At 73.0% G+C, this 12,109-nt stretch overlaps 1 protein-coding gene across 1 annotated transcript in view; it reads right to left on the bottom strand.

Annotated features, from left to right (window-relative positions):
- LOC136991357 (SCO-spondin-like) overlaps nt 1-12,109 on the bottom strand; it is a 47,653-nt gene that overhangs the window by 22,206 nt on the left and 13,338 nt on the right. The window contains exons 34-59 of the mRNA XM_067292237.1: nt 10,919-11,059; nt 10,540-10,722; nt 10,304-10,454; nt 9,980-10,139; nt 9,829-9,883; nt 9,593-9,703; nt 9,230-9,451; nt 8,988-9,085; nt 7,710-7,851; nt 7,438-7,602; nt 7,164-7,287; nt 6,806-6,891; nt 6,429-6,578; nt 6,063-6,224; nt 5,588-5,716; nt 4,452-4,610; nt 4,051-4,215; nt 2,815-2,994; nt 2,537-2,659; nt 2,204-2,333; nt 1,931-2,056; nt 1,762-1,853; nt 1,397-1,588; nt 961-1,125; nt 607-859; nt 71-117 (exon numbers count right to left, since the gene is read on the bottom strand). Coding sequence (XP_067148338.1) covers nt 71-117; nt 607-859; nt 961-1,125; nt 1,397-1,588; nt 1,762-1,853; nt 1,931-2,056; nt 2,204-2,333; nt 2,537-2,659; nt 2,815-2,994; nt 4,051-4,215; nt 4,452-4,610; nt 5,588-5,716; nt 6,063-6,224; nt 6,429-6,578; nt 6,806-6,891; nt 7,164-7,287; nt 7,438-7,602; nt 7,710-7,851; nt 8,988-9,085; nt 9,230-9,451; nt 9,593-9,703; nt 9,829-9,883; nt 9,980-10,139; nt 10,304-10,454; nt 10,540-10,722; nt 10,919-11,059 — 3,711 coding nt within the window. The remainder of the gene's footprint in view (nt 1-70; nt 118-606; nt 860-960; nt 1,126-1,396; nt 1,589-1,761; nt 1,854-1,930; nt 2,057-2,203; nt 2,334-2,536; nt 2,660-2,814; nt 2,995-4,050; nt 4,216-4,451; nt 4,611-5,587; nt 5,717-6,062; nt 6,225-6,428; nt 6,579-6,805; nt 6,892-7,163; nt 7,288-7,437; nt 7,603-7,709; nt 7,852-8,987; nt 9,086-9,229; nt 9,452-9,592; nt 9,704-9,828; nt 9,884-9,979; nt 10,140-10,303; nt 10,455-10,539; nt 10,723-10,918; nt 11,060-12,109) is intronic.

Here is a 12,109-nt window from a genome sequence, read left to right as displayed (position 1 = left end):
AAAAACTCATGCTCCGGCGATCTACCCTCTCGTCACGCCTAAGCTCTACCCATGCGGGACGCGGCGTTACCTGGGCACGGCTCCGTGCCGCACACCATCTCCCCAGACGTGCAGGTGCTGCAAGGGAAGGGGGTGAGGCTGGATGAGCGGGGCTGGGGCTCCCCAGGGCCGCCGGCAGCCCTGGCCCGGGAGCCCCCGTGCCCTGGGATCCCCCTGTGCCCCGGGAACCCCTGTGCCCTGGGACCACCTGCACCCTGGGATCCCCTGTGCCCCGGGAGCCCCCTGTGCCCCAGGAGCCCCCTGAGCCCTGGGATCCCCCTGTGCCCTGGGATACCCTGTGTCTTGGGAGCCCCTTGCACCCTGGGAGACCCCTGAGCCCTGGGAGCCCCCTGCGCCCCAGGAACCCCCTGAGCCCTGGGAGCCCTCTGTGTCCCGGGATACCCTGTGCCCTGGGATACCCTGTGCCTTGGGAGCCCCTTGCGCCCCGGGAGCCCCCTGAGCCCTGTGAGCACCCTGCACTCCAGGAACCCCCTGAGCCCCGGGAGCCCCTGCACCCCGGGATCCTCTGCACCCCAGGAGCCCCCTGCACCCCAGGAGCCCCCGCACCAGTTGTTGCAGGCGTCGAGGGCAGCGGTGTCGCCGGGCTGGTACAGGGCGCCGCGGTGGTAGCAGAGGCACTGGCTGCGCGGCACGCAGGTGTCGTTCTGCAGGAAGAGGCCGTCGGGGCAGTAGCAGCCCTCGTAGCAGTGGGTCGCGCACTCCACGCCGGCGCCCTGGTCCAGGCAGAGGCGCGGGCAGGCGCCCCCGCCGCGCCGGCACTCCTCCGCCGTGCGGTAGACCATGTTGCCGGGGCAGAGCGCTGCAAGGAGAGGGGCCGCCGGGGCGGTGGGTGGGCGCTGTGCCCAGCGAGGGGCGCCCGGCCGGGGCAGCGTCCCCGCGACGGGCACGGCGCCCGCCCACCTTTGCAGGGCTGCGTGTTGCAGTCGCGGGTCTGGACGAGGGGTCCCGCGCACCCGGGGCCCCCGTAGGTCGGGCGGGAGCAGGAGCGGTTGCGCGTCTGCACGCCGGCGTCGCAGGGAGCCGAGCACTCGGACCAGGCTGTCCAGGGCGTCCAGACGCCTCCCACTGCCAGAGAGGGGAAGCGGGACGGCTTGGCCGGAGGGCTTGGACCCCGCCGCAAGCCGCAGCGATCCCCAGCCCCGGGGCGGGTCTTGCAGGCGTGGATGGTGCCTCCCCTCCCAAATCGCGGCAGGGTTGCGCTTGTCTCCTGGGGATGCCCAGCTGCAGCCCCGGTCGCCCTCCCCATCTGTGCTGCAGCTCCATAGGGATGCACGTAGGGATGCATCCTGCAGGGATGCACGGCTGCCCGCCCCGCGCTGCCCGCTGCAGACCTTACCCAGGCAGGGCGGCGTGTCGCACAGCTCCTCCTGCACCGCCGGCCCCGGGCAGGCTCCGGTGTCCGCGGGCTCCGCGCTGCCGCCGCCGCAGTGCCGGAAGCGCTTCCTCACGCCGACCCGGTCCACGTCATGGAAGCAGGTTTTGGAGCAAGGGGACCAGGATGTCCAAGTGCTCCAGTGGCTGGCGGGCTCTGCCGGGGGGGGGGGGACACGGAGGCACGGTGCTCCAGGGACCGCGGCGGGCACCCGGGCGCCCGCACGTCCCCTCCGCTCAGCCCGGGCCCGGTGCCACCCTGCTGCAAGAGATGCTCCAAAGCCCCGGGCAGGACGGAGCCCCGGGTGCTGCGGCGCGGCATGCACGTACCGGCGTCGCAGGGCGCGTGGCACTCGCGCACCTCCTGGGCGTCCCCGTCGCACGGGGCTCCGCCGTGGGCCGCCGCGGGGTTGGAGGGGGACCTGCGGGGAAGGCGCAGCGTCGCCGCCCCGTCTTGGCCAGCGGCCCCGGCCGCGCCGCCCCGGCTGCCGCCCCGCACCTGAACCGCTGCTGCATGCCGGCGCCGCAGCTGCGGTCGCACGCCGTCCACGCCGACCACGCCGACCAGCCGCAGTCGACGGCACAGGCCGCGTCCTCGCACGTCACCGCCCCGTCCAGGCACACGCTGCGGGTGCAAAGCCAGGCTCAGCACCTGGTGCCAGGCCAGGGCTTGGCGCCCGCGACCCGAGCCCCAGGGAGGGATGCGGCGGAGCCCAGGGCCGGTGCCGGCAGAGCCGTGGCAAGGGGCGTCCGCCGGCCCGGGCGCGCTCACCACCGGCTGCAGCCGTCGCGGAGGAACATCTCGCCGGGGAGGCGGCGCTCGCGGCCCACGTGGCAGTGGCACTGGCTGACGTTCACGCAGCCGCCCTCCTGCAGGAAGAGCCCCGGCGGGCACCGGCAGCCTGCCCGGAGCGCGCCGTCAGCGTGCCACGGGGCATGAGCATCCCCGGCCACCCGCTCGGGTGACGTCCCCATGCTCGGAGACCCCCATATCCAGAGCTGACGGCTTGGGATGGGGTGCGTGTCCATGCAGAGAGCGGGGCGTGCATGCACCCGGGTTTGGGGGAGCACCCCGCCGCCGCCGCATCCCGGCCGGGCCACTCACCCTCCTCGCAGGGGCTCCGGCAGCTCCGCGCGGTGCTCAGGTCCCCGCAGGCCTGGGCGCACGGGGACACCAGGCCCCGCTCGCAGTCGCCCGCTTGCACGAACACCATCTCGGGGCCGCAGTCTGGAGGGGAGGCAGAGCTGGGCTGCTGCGGGTCCGGGGACCCCAGCGCCCCGACCACCCCCCCGTGCATGCCGGGACCCCCCATCCCCGTGCACCGTGGCCGGCGCGGTGCAGCTGGCCGTGTCCGCGCCGCCGGCACCGGGCTGCGGCCGTACCTCGGGCGTCCCCGCAGGGCTGCAGGTTGCAGGGCTGGCTCTGCACGGCGTCCCCCGGGCAGGGCTGGCCCCCGTTCTTGGGCGGGGGGTCGGCGCAGCTCCGCGCGCGGCTCCGCACGCCCCCCCGGCACTCGGCGTCGCAGTGGGACCAGGCGCCCCAGGCCGCCCAGGCGCCGTGCACTGGGGCCGGAGGCGGCGCGGGCAGCAGAGAGCCCTGGTGCCCCACGGCCCCCCCGACCCAGCCTGGCCCGGCCCCACGGCCCCCTGGACAGGGGATGGGGACCCCACGTGCACCCCAGGCAGGGGATGGGGACCCTATGCAGAGCCTGGGCAGGGGATGGGGACCCCACGCAGACCCCGGGCAGGAGATGGGGACCCCACCTGCACCCTGGGCAGGGGATGGGGAACCCACACAGACTCTGGGCAGGAGATGGGGACCCCACGTGCACCCCAGGTGGGCAATGGGGACCCCACGTGCACCCTGGGCAGTGAATGGGGACCCCATGCACACCCCAGGCAGGGAATAGAGACCCCACTTGCACCCCGGGCAGGGGATTGGGATCCCACGTGCACCCTAGGCAGGGGATGGGGATCCCATGTGCACCCCAGGCAGGGAATGGGGACCCCACGCAGACCCCAGGCAGGGAATGGGGACCCCACGTGCACCCCAGGCAGGGAATGGGGACCCTATGCAGAGCCTGGCCAGGGGATGGGGACCCCACACAGACCCCGGGCAGGAGATGGGGACCCCATGTGCACCCTGGGCAGGGGATGGGGAACCCACACACACCCCAGGCAGGGGATGGGGACCCCACGTGCACCCCGGGCAGGGAATAGGGACCCCACACACACCCCAGGCAGGAGATGGGGACCCCACGTGCACGGGATGGGGAACCCACATGCACCCTGGGCAGGGGATGGGGAACCCACACGCACCCCAGGCAGGAGATGGGGACCCCACGTGCACCCCGGGTGGGCAACAGGGACCCCATGCACACCCCAGGCAGGGGATGGGGTCCCCACTTGCACCCCGGGCAGGGGATTGGGATCCCACATGCACCCTAGGCAGGGGATGGGGACCCCACGCGCACCCCGGGCAGGGGATGGGGATCCCACGTGCACCCCGGGCAGGGGATGGGGACCCCACGCAGACCCCAAGCAGGGAATGGGGATCCCATGCAGACCCCAAGCAGGGGATGGGGACCCCACGCGCACCCCGGGCAGGGACGCCCGTACCTGGGCAGGCGCGGAGGAAGCAGGACCGGCTGTCGAAGTCGCGGCGGTCGCAGGCGCCCCCCGGCAGGGCGTTTCGCAGCAGGTCCCGCCGGCGGAAGGTGACGCCCAGCCCGCACGAGCGGCTGCACTCGCTCCAGCCGCTCCAGGCGGACACGATGCAGTCGACTGGCGGGAGGGACGCGGCGGCCTCGGCATCGGGCGCGCCGGCCCCCGTTGCCCTCCGCGGGGTCCCCGTCCCCCCCGGGAGCAGCCCACCCGCGGGGCTCTGCTGCCCTGGTCCCCGTGGGGCATCGGCTCATCCCGTCCCAGACCGGGCTCTGAACCCAGAGTCGCAGGGCTCGGCCCCCCCCCCATTTCAGGTCCCCCACGGTCCCCCAAGCCGCAGTTCCCGGCCCCCGTACCGCAGTCGCTCTCGTCGGAGCCGTCGGCGCAGTCGCGGTGCAGGTCGCAGCGCTTGTCCGGCGCCAGGCACTCCCCGGAGCCGCAGGAGAACTGCTTGGCGGAGCAGGCGGGGGGCCAGGCCGTGGGCACCGTGGGGCCGGCCGAGGCTGCGGGGCCGCCTGCGGAGCAGGCACAGAGCCGGGCTCGCACCGCCGCGGGCAGAGGGTGCCTGAGCCCAGCCGGCTCCATGGCGCGCAAGGGGGGAGAGTGTGGGCTCGCCGGCAGGGCTGGGGGCTCGGCATCCCTGGAGCATCCCCAGAGCATCCCCGGGACTCCCTGGAGCATCTCCAGTGCTCCCCAGAGCATCCTGGCCCCCCAAAGCATCCCCAGAGCATCCGACTCCCCAGAGCATCCCCAGCGCTCCCTGGCGCATTCCAGCCCCCTGGAGCATCCCCACCACTCCCCAGACCATCCTGGCCCCCCCCCAGAGCATCCCCTGAGCATCCCAGCCCCCTGGAGCAACCCCGCCACTCCCTGGAGCATCCCGGCCCCCCAAAGCATCCCCAGAGCATCCTGGCCCCCTGGGGCTCCCTGGAGCATCCTGGCCCCCCAGAGCATCCCTGGTGCTCCCTAGAGTGTTCCTGCCCCCTGGAGCATCCCTGCCACTCCCCAGAGCATCCCAGCCCCCTGGAGCATCCCCGCCACTCCCTGGAGCATTCCAGCCCCCCAAAGCATCCCCAGAGTATCCTGGCCCCCCAGAGCATCCTCAGTGCTCCCTGGAGCGTTCCAGCCCCCTGGAGCATCCCCACCACTCCCCAGACCATCCTGGCCCCCCCAGAGCATCTCCAGAGCATCCTGGCCCCCCAGAGCATCCCCAGAGCATCCCAGCCCCCTGGAGCATCCCTGCCACTCCCTGGAGCATCCTATCCCCCCAAAGTATCCCCAGAGCATCCCAGCACTTCTTGAAGCACCCTGGCTCCTGGGAGCATCCTGTCCCCCTGGAACATCCCCAAGGCTCTCCAGAGCATTCCGCCCCCCCCAAGAGCATCCCCAGAGCATCCCAGCACTCCCTGGAGCATCCTGGCTCCCCAGAGCATCCCCGGAGCATCCCAGCACTCCCTGGAGCATCCCAGCCCGCGGAGCATCCCGCTCTCACCGCACTGCGCCTCGTCGGAGCCGTCCAGGCAGTCCTGCTGCCCGTCGCACACGGAGGCGGCCTCCACGCAGCCCAGCGCCGCGCAGGCGAACTGCCCGGGAGCGCACAGGAGCCGGGGCAGCAGCGGCGCTGGGGGCAGCGGAGCCGGGCCAGGGGCCGCGTGGCGAGCGGCGCCTTCGCCTGCGACACCCCCCCCCCACCCCGGGCTCCCCGGCAGCCCCCGACTCCCGCTGCACGGCACGGACCGCCCGCCTGCCCCACGGCACGCCAGCCCCACGGCACGCCAGCCCCACGGCACCCCTGGCCAGCAGCAAACAGGGGCGTCACCCTCGCTTCGCCCCGGAGATGCCAGCGCCCCGCAGTCCCCAATCCCGCCCCCGGGGTGCCGGCTCTGCGGGGACGGCTGTGCCCGGAGCCGCGTGCCGGCAAGGCGAGCGGTTCCCGTGCCCGGCTCCGAAGCACGCTGCCCCCTTACCTGCGGGCATCGGGGTGGGGACTCCCGGTAGAGCCGGCCGGGAGGGAGGCGACACCGTCACCGCGGCCATGCCCGGCCCCACGGAGGGAGCGGGGCTCTCCAGCCCGGCGGGGAGGGCGATGCTCAGCCCCGGCCGCCCGGAGCCCCCCGGCCCCACGGGAGCTGTCGCGGGCAGGGTGGGCGCAGCAACACCGGCGGCTCCGGCTCCGCGGGCATCATCCTCCGCAGCCGGCCCAGCGGGCAGCTCGGCTCCCGGCTCCCCTGCGCGGGGCAGGAGCAGGCTGTGCCATGGGGCCACGTCCCTGCCCCACCGCGTGCATGGGGACCCCCCCTCGGCAGATAGCAGCCCCCCCAGGCCCCGCTCACCTGCCGGCGCGGCGGCCGTCGGCTTGAGCAGCGTCACCAACTCGCCCAGCACCTCGGCCCCGCCGCTCCCGTTAGTGGTGCTGGGCGCCCCGGCCGCAGGTCCCGACGTCACCGCGGGCACCGGCATCCCGGTGCCGGGCAGAGCGGCGCCTGGGGCGAGGGAGAGGATGGCTCCTGCGGCTCCAGCGGTGCCCCCCGCTCCGGCGCTGGCTCACCCGCGGGGCAGCCCAGCAGCTCCAGGCGCAGGCTGCCGCGGTGCCGCGCGGGCGCCAGGCGCACGTAGCGGGCCAGGACGAGGGGCCCTCTCCACCCCCCCCACCCCCCGCGGGCGACGGGGCAGCCCCGCCGCCGCCGCCCTCCCCCTGCTCCACGGCTACCTTGCGGCGTGGGCATGACGCCTTCGGAGGGCGAAGGCTGCTCGGCAGACGGGCCCAGGACGCCGGCTCTCGCGGGGGCGGTGGAGCTGCGGGAAGCGGAGCGGGTGGCAGGGGGAAACGCATGGTCCCATCCCGCAGGGATGCTCCCCTCCACCCCACGGGTTGCGGGCTCGGAGCACAGCCGCGGGGCGTTGCAGGCACCGACCCTGCCGAGCGCCTCGGGCAGCTCAACCCGCGGCACGTCGGTGCTTGCCGGCTCGGGGGGGCCGAATGCACGCGGAGCGGCCAGACGGAGCGCCGGGACCCCAGGGGCATCCCTGCTCCGGCATTGCCCTCCCCCCCTCCGGCGGGACGGTACCTGGCGGAGGCGGCGGGCGGCACGGTGCTGCCGAGGGACGCGCAGTCGGCCTCGTCGGTGCTATCCGGGCAGTCGGCGATGCCGTCGCACCGCCGGGACGCCTCGAGGCAGCCGCCGGCTGCCGCTACGCAGGGGAAGCGGGACGGCGGGCACTGCCCGGGCGCCGCGGGGCTGGCGGACGGCGCCGTCCCTGCACGGGGGCACCGAGCGCGGCGTCGGGGGCGGCTCGCCGGGACCCCCACACCCCCCCCCCCCACTGGCCCGCGACGCTCACCGCAGCGCAGCTCGTCCGAGAGGTCCCCGCAGTCGTCGACCCCGTCGCACAGGGTGCCACGGGGGCCGGCGGGGACGCAGCGCCCGTTGCGGCACTGGAACTCGCCGGCGCGGCACAGCAGCTGGCCCGGCAGCACCGGTGCGGCCCCTGGCACGGCGGGGGACACTGGCGAGGGGGGAGCAGAGGAGGGAGCTGTGGGAGGGAGGAAGGCTCCCCCGGAGCCCCTCTTCCAGCCCCCTCCCCTGCTATGGGGTGCCCCCGCGGCCCCGCACCTCGCCCGCAGCCCAGCAGCTCGGCACGGAGGAAGATGCCGTTGTGGAAGTCTTGCGGGAGGATGCGGACGTGCTGGGCCTGAATCATGCGCCCGAACATCCGCACCACCGGCGTCGCGTCGTCAAAGTTGCCCTGGAAGAGCTGCAGGGACAGCAAAGGGGGCTTCGGGGGGGGGCAAGGCAGCGCACCGCAGGGGACACGCAGGCGGATACAGGCATGCGAGGGGCACGTCCGTACACATGGCTGTGCGTGCACAAACACAGGCACACACCAACACATACCCTTGTGCATGCACAAGCACACCCCTGTGCATGCACACACACATCCTTGTGCATGCACAAACACACCCCTGTGTATGCACACACACATCCCTGTGCATGCACAAACACACCCTTGTGCATGCACACACACATCCCTGTGCATGCACACACACACCCTCGTGCATGCACAAACACACCCCTGTGCATGCACAAACACACCCCTGTGCATGCACACACACATCCCTGTGCATGCACGCGCACACCCCTGTGCATGCACACACACCTGTGCATGCACACGCACACCCCTGTGCATGCACAAACACACACCAGTGCATGCACAAACACATCCTTGTGCATGCATACACACACCCCTGTGCATGCACAAACACATCCCTGTGCACACACAAGCACACACACCTGTGCATGCATACACACACCCCTGTGCATGCACAAACACATCCCTGTGCATGCACACACACATCCTTGTGCATGCACACACACCCCCCTGTGCATGCACAAACACATCCCTGTGCATGCACACACACCCCCCTGTGCATGCACAAACACATCCCTGTGCATGCACACACACACCCCTGTGTATGCACAAACACACCCGTGTGCATGCACACACACACCCCTGTGCGCACACACACACACCCCTGTGCATACTGAGCCCAGCAGAGCCCAGGGCTTTCCCAGGACTGGGATGGGGCCAGGGCCCGGCTGCCTGGAAGGGGGAGATTCAAAGATGCTGGGAGGCAGCTGGACAGCAGGGGCAGGACCCCTGGATCTATGCAACCTCCCCCGAGTGCATGCACAAACGCATGCACGCACACGCACGCATGCACAAGCACATATGCATGCATGCACACAGACATGCACACACAGACATGCGTGCATGCACAGAGACATGCATGCATACACATGCGCACACACACATGCACATGCATGCACGCATGCACGGTCACCGTCTGGCACAGACAGCACCTTGGGCTCCGGCTGGCCATCGGCAGAGACCTCGCGGTAGTTGTGCCAGCGGGCGCCGTCGGCGCTGAACTGCAGGAGGAAGGCGGTGACGTAGGCGTCGCTGGAGCCGGCCCCCTGCACCACCACCCCTGCGAGAGGAGAGCGGGGCAGGCGTCGGCGCAGGGCGCAGACCCCAGCGGGTGCCGGTCCCTCGCCGCCCCGGGATGGAGGCAGGAGGCAGCACCCCGAGGACACCGGGGCACCCCGGCTCTCTCCGCGCACCCGGCACCCACCGGTGAGGTTCCTGGGCTCCAGCAGGTCCAGCTGCAGGTAGGGGGGCTGGGAGAGGAGCTGGGGGTACGCGTCGGCCGGGGGCGCCCAGCCCTGCAGCTCCAGCGCCGGCGGCGACGCGCGGTCGAGGCGGCCGGTGCCGGCAGGGTTGCCCGCCTGCTCCGAGGAAGCCGTGAAGCTGCTGTCCGGCAGCGCCGCGACGCCCAGCGGGCCGTAGCAGGGATCTGCCGGGGGCCGGAGAAGCAGGGCAGCCATGGGGGCACCGTGGCTGCAGCACCCCCCCCCCGCCGCAGCCACCCCCCCACCGGAAAGGTCCCCCCGGCACCGCGTCCCCAGCGCCCGCGGCCAGGAGGGGTCCCGCTTACCGCCGAGGGGAGGCAGCGGGAAGGTGAGAAGGGGGCTGCCGGTGGGGGCTGCCGGAGTGGCAGCCGGGGGCCTCGGAGCCGGCGGGACCGGGGTCGCCGTCCGGTTGTCCCCTGCGGCAGGGAAAGCCTCCGCTGAGCGGGAGCGCGGCGCTCGCACGAGCGCACGTGCACCGGCGTGCACGACTCCCGGCGCGCCGGCGGCAGCAGCAGTGCTCCCCGGGGAGCCCCGAACTCACCGGCTTCGGCGCAGTAACAGCAGGCATCGCCCCGGCCCTGCACCAGCACCTGGCCCTGCGGGAGGAAGGGGCAGCGTCACCGTCCCGCCGATCGCGGCGCCGATCGCAGCGCCGCCGTGCCCCCCGGGGGTGCCGGCCGCGGGGCGCTCACCTCGGGGCAGGCGGCCGCGCCGTAGGGGCAGTAGGGCGAGCACTGCACCGTCAGGTTGCGCAGGCACTGGCACACGTGGCACTGCCCCGACCGCCAGCGGTCCCCCGGCGCGTGGGGCCGCCCGCGGTGCTCGCACTCCTTGCACGGCTCCGTCTGGCACCTGCGCCGCGGGGAAGGGAGGGGACGGGGCGCCCCGAGCTCAGCCGGAGCGCGCGGACACCCCCCCCCCCCCAATCCCGACCTTCCCCCCAACCCCGTGCCGAGCCTCGCGGCTCCACGCCGGGGAAAACACCCGCGGCCCCCCCCCGGGGAGCGGGGCGGTACCTGCGCGCCTTGCGGTAGATGCCGCGGCACTGGCGCCCGCCGCCGTGCTTGCTGGGGTTGTTGGGGCTGCGGAAGGACCACTGGATGCTCTGGACGCCGCAGGGTCCCAAGCAGTCGCCCCAGGGCGACCAGGTCGACCAGCCGCAGTTCACTGCGGGGCAGGGGGACGGGTGAGGAGGGGGTTGGAGGGGGGGCACGGCCGGCGGCGGCGGGGACCCCCCTGTGCCGGCACCCACCTGCGCACTCGGGGTTGTGGCGGCAGCGCTTCAGCTGCCCGTCCTGGCAGGCGCAGACGCGGCAGTTCACCTTCGCCAGCTGCCCCGGCCCGTAGCGCACCCCCTCCACCTCGCAGGGGCAGTCGCGCGGGCGCACGCACCGCCGCTCGCCGTCCAGCACCAGCCCCTCCGCGCACCAGCACCCTGAGCGGCGAGCGCAGGGCCACCGGGGCTGCCACCCCCTGCTCCGCGTCCCCCCCCCCCCCCAAAGGGAGGGTCCCCCCCTGGCTGCCCTGGAGCAGCCTCGCCGGAGCCAGGGAGATGCAACCGGTGGAGGGGGGGGGAGGCGCAGCGGCGATGCTGCACCCGGCTCCTGGCCCCGAGCTCCGCAGCCCCTCACCTGGGCTGCAGGGCTGCTCGCGCCTGCACTTCGCCCGGCTGGAGAGGTCGGCGCAGGACACGGGGCAGGGGGCACATTGCCGCCTCACCAGCCCCGCGGGGCAGGCCGTGACGTTGAGGCAGTCGTCCAGCCGGCACGTGTCTGGCGCAAGAGGAGCGGGGGGGCGGGGGGGGGGGTGGTCAACGGCCCGCAGAGGGTCCCCGAGGACCGCGGGGTCCCCAAGGAGCACGGGGTCCCCGAGGAAGGTGAGTTCCCAAGGACTGCAGGGTCCCCGAGGAGCGTGGGGTCCCCAAGGAGCATGAGGTCCCCAAGGAGCACAGGGTCCCCAAGGAGCACGGGGTCCTCAAGGAACGTGGGACCTCCAAGGAACATGGGGTCTCCAAGGAGTGTGCGTCCCTGAGGAGCGCAGGGTCCCCATGGAACGTGGGTCCCTGAAGAGCGTAGGGTCCCCGAGAAGCACAGGGTCTCCAAGGAGCGTGGGGTCCCCAAAGAAGGTGAGTTCCCAAAGACCGCGGGGTCCCTGAGGAACGTGGGTCCCCCAGGAGCACAGGTCCCCGAGGAAGGTGGGGTCCCTAAGAAGCACAGGGTCCCTGAGGAGTGTGGGGTCCCAGAGGAGTACAGGGTCCCCAAGGAAGGTGGGTCCCCAAGGAGCTTGGGGTCCCCAAGGAGCACGGGGTCCCCGAGGAAGGTGGGTCCCCAAGGAAGGTGAGTCCCCGAGGAGCGCAGGGTCCCCAAGGAGCACGGGGTCCCCAAGGAGCACAGGGTCCCCAAGAAGCACGGGGTCCCCAAGGAGCACGGGGTCCCCAAGGAAGGTGGGTCCCCGAGGAGCACAGGATCCCCAAGAAGCATGGGGTCCCCGAGGACCATGGGGTCCCCAAGGAAAGTGGGTCCCCAAGGAAGGTGGGTTCCCGAGGAGCACAGGGTCCCCAAGGAGCACGGGGTCCCCAAGGAGCACAGGGTCCCCGAGGAGCACGGGGTCCCCAAGGAAGGTGGGTTCCCGAGGAGCACAGGGTCCCCAAGGAGCACGGGGTCCCCAAGGAGCACGGGGTCCCCAAGGAAGGTGGGTCCTCGAGGAGCACAGGGTCCCCAAGAAGCATGGGGTCCCCAAGGACCATGGGGTCCCCAAGGAGCATCCCACGAGCTCCCGGGACGGGACCCGCGCGGGCCGGGCGCGGGGCTGGCGGCAGGGTG

Source organism: Apteryx mantelli, chromosome 2 (genome assembly GCF_036417845.1).
Source record: "Apteryx mantelli isolate bAptMan1 chromosome 2, bAptMan1.hap1, whole genome shotgun sequence".
In the NCBI taxonomy this organism is placed as follows: Eukaryota; Metazoa; Chordata; class Aves; order Apterygiformes; family Apterygidae; genus Apteryx; species Apteryx mantelli.
The sequence above is the reverse complement of the archived record's forward strand: the minus strand, read 5'-3'. Positions and strand labels throughout refer to the sequence as shown.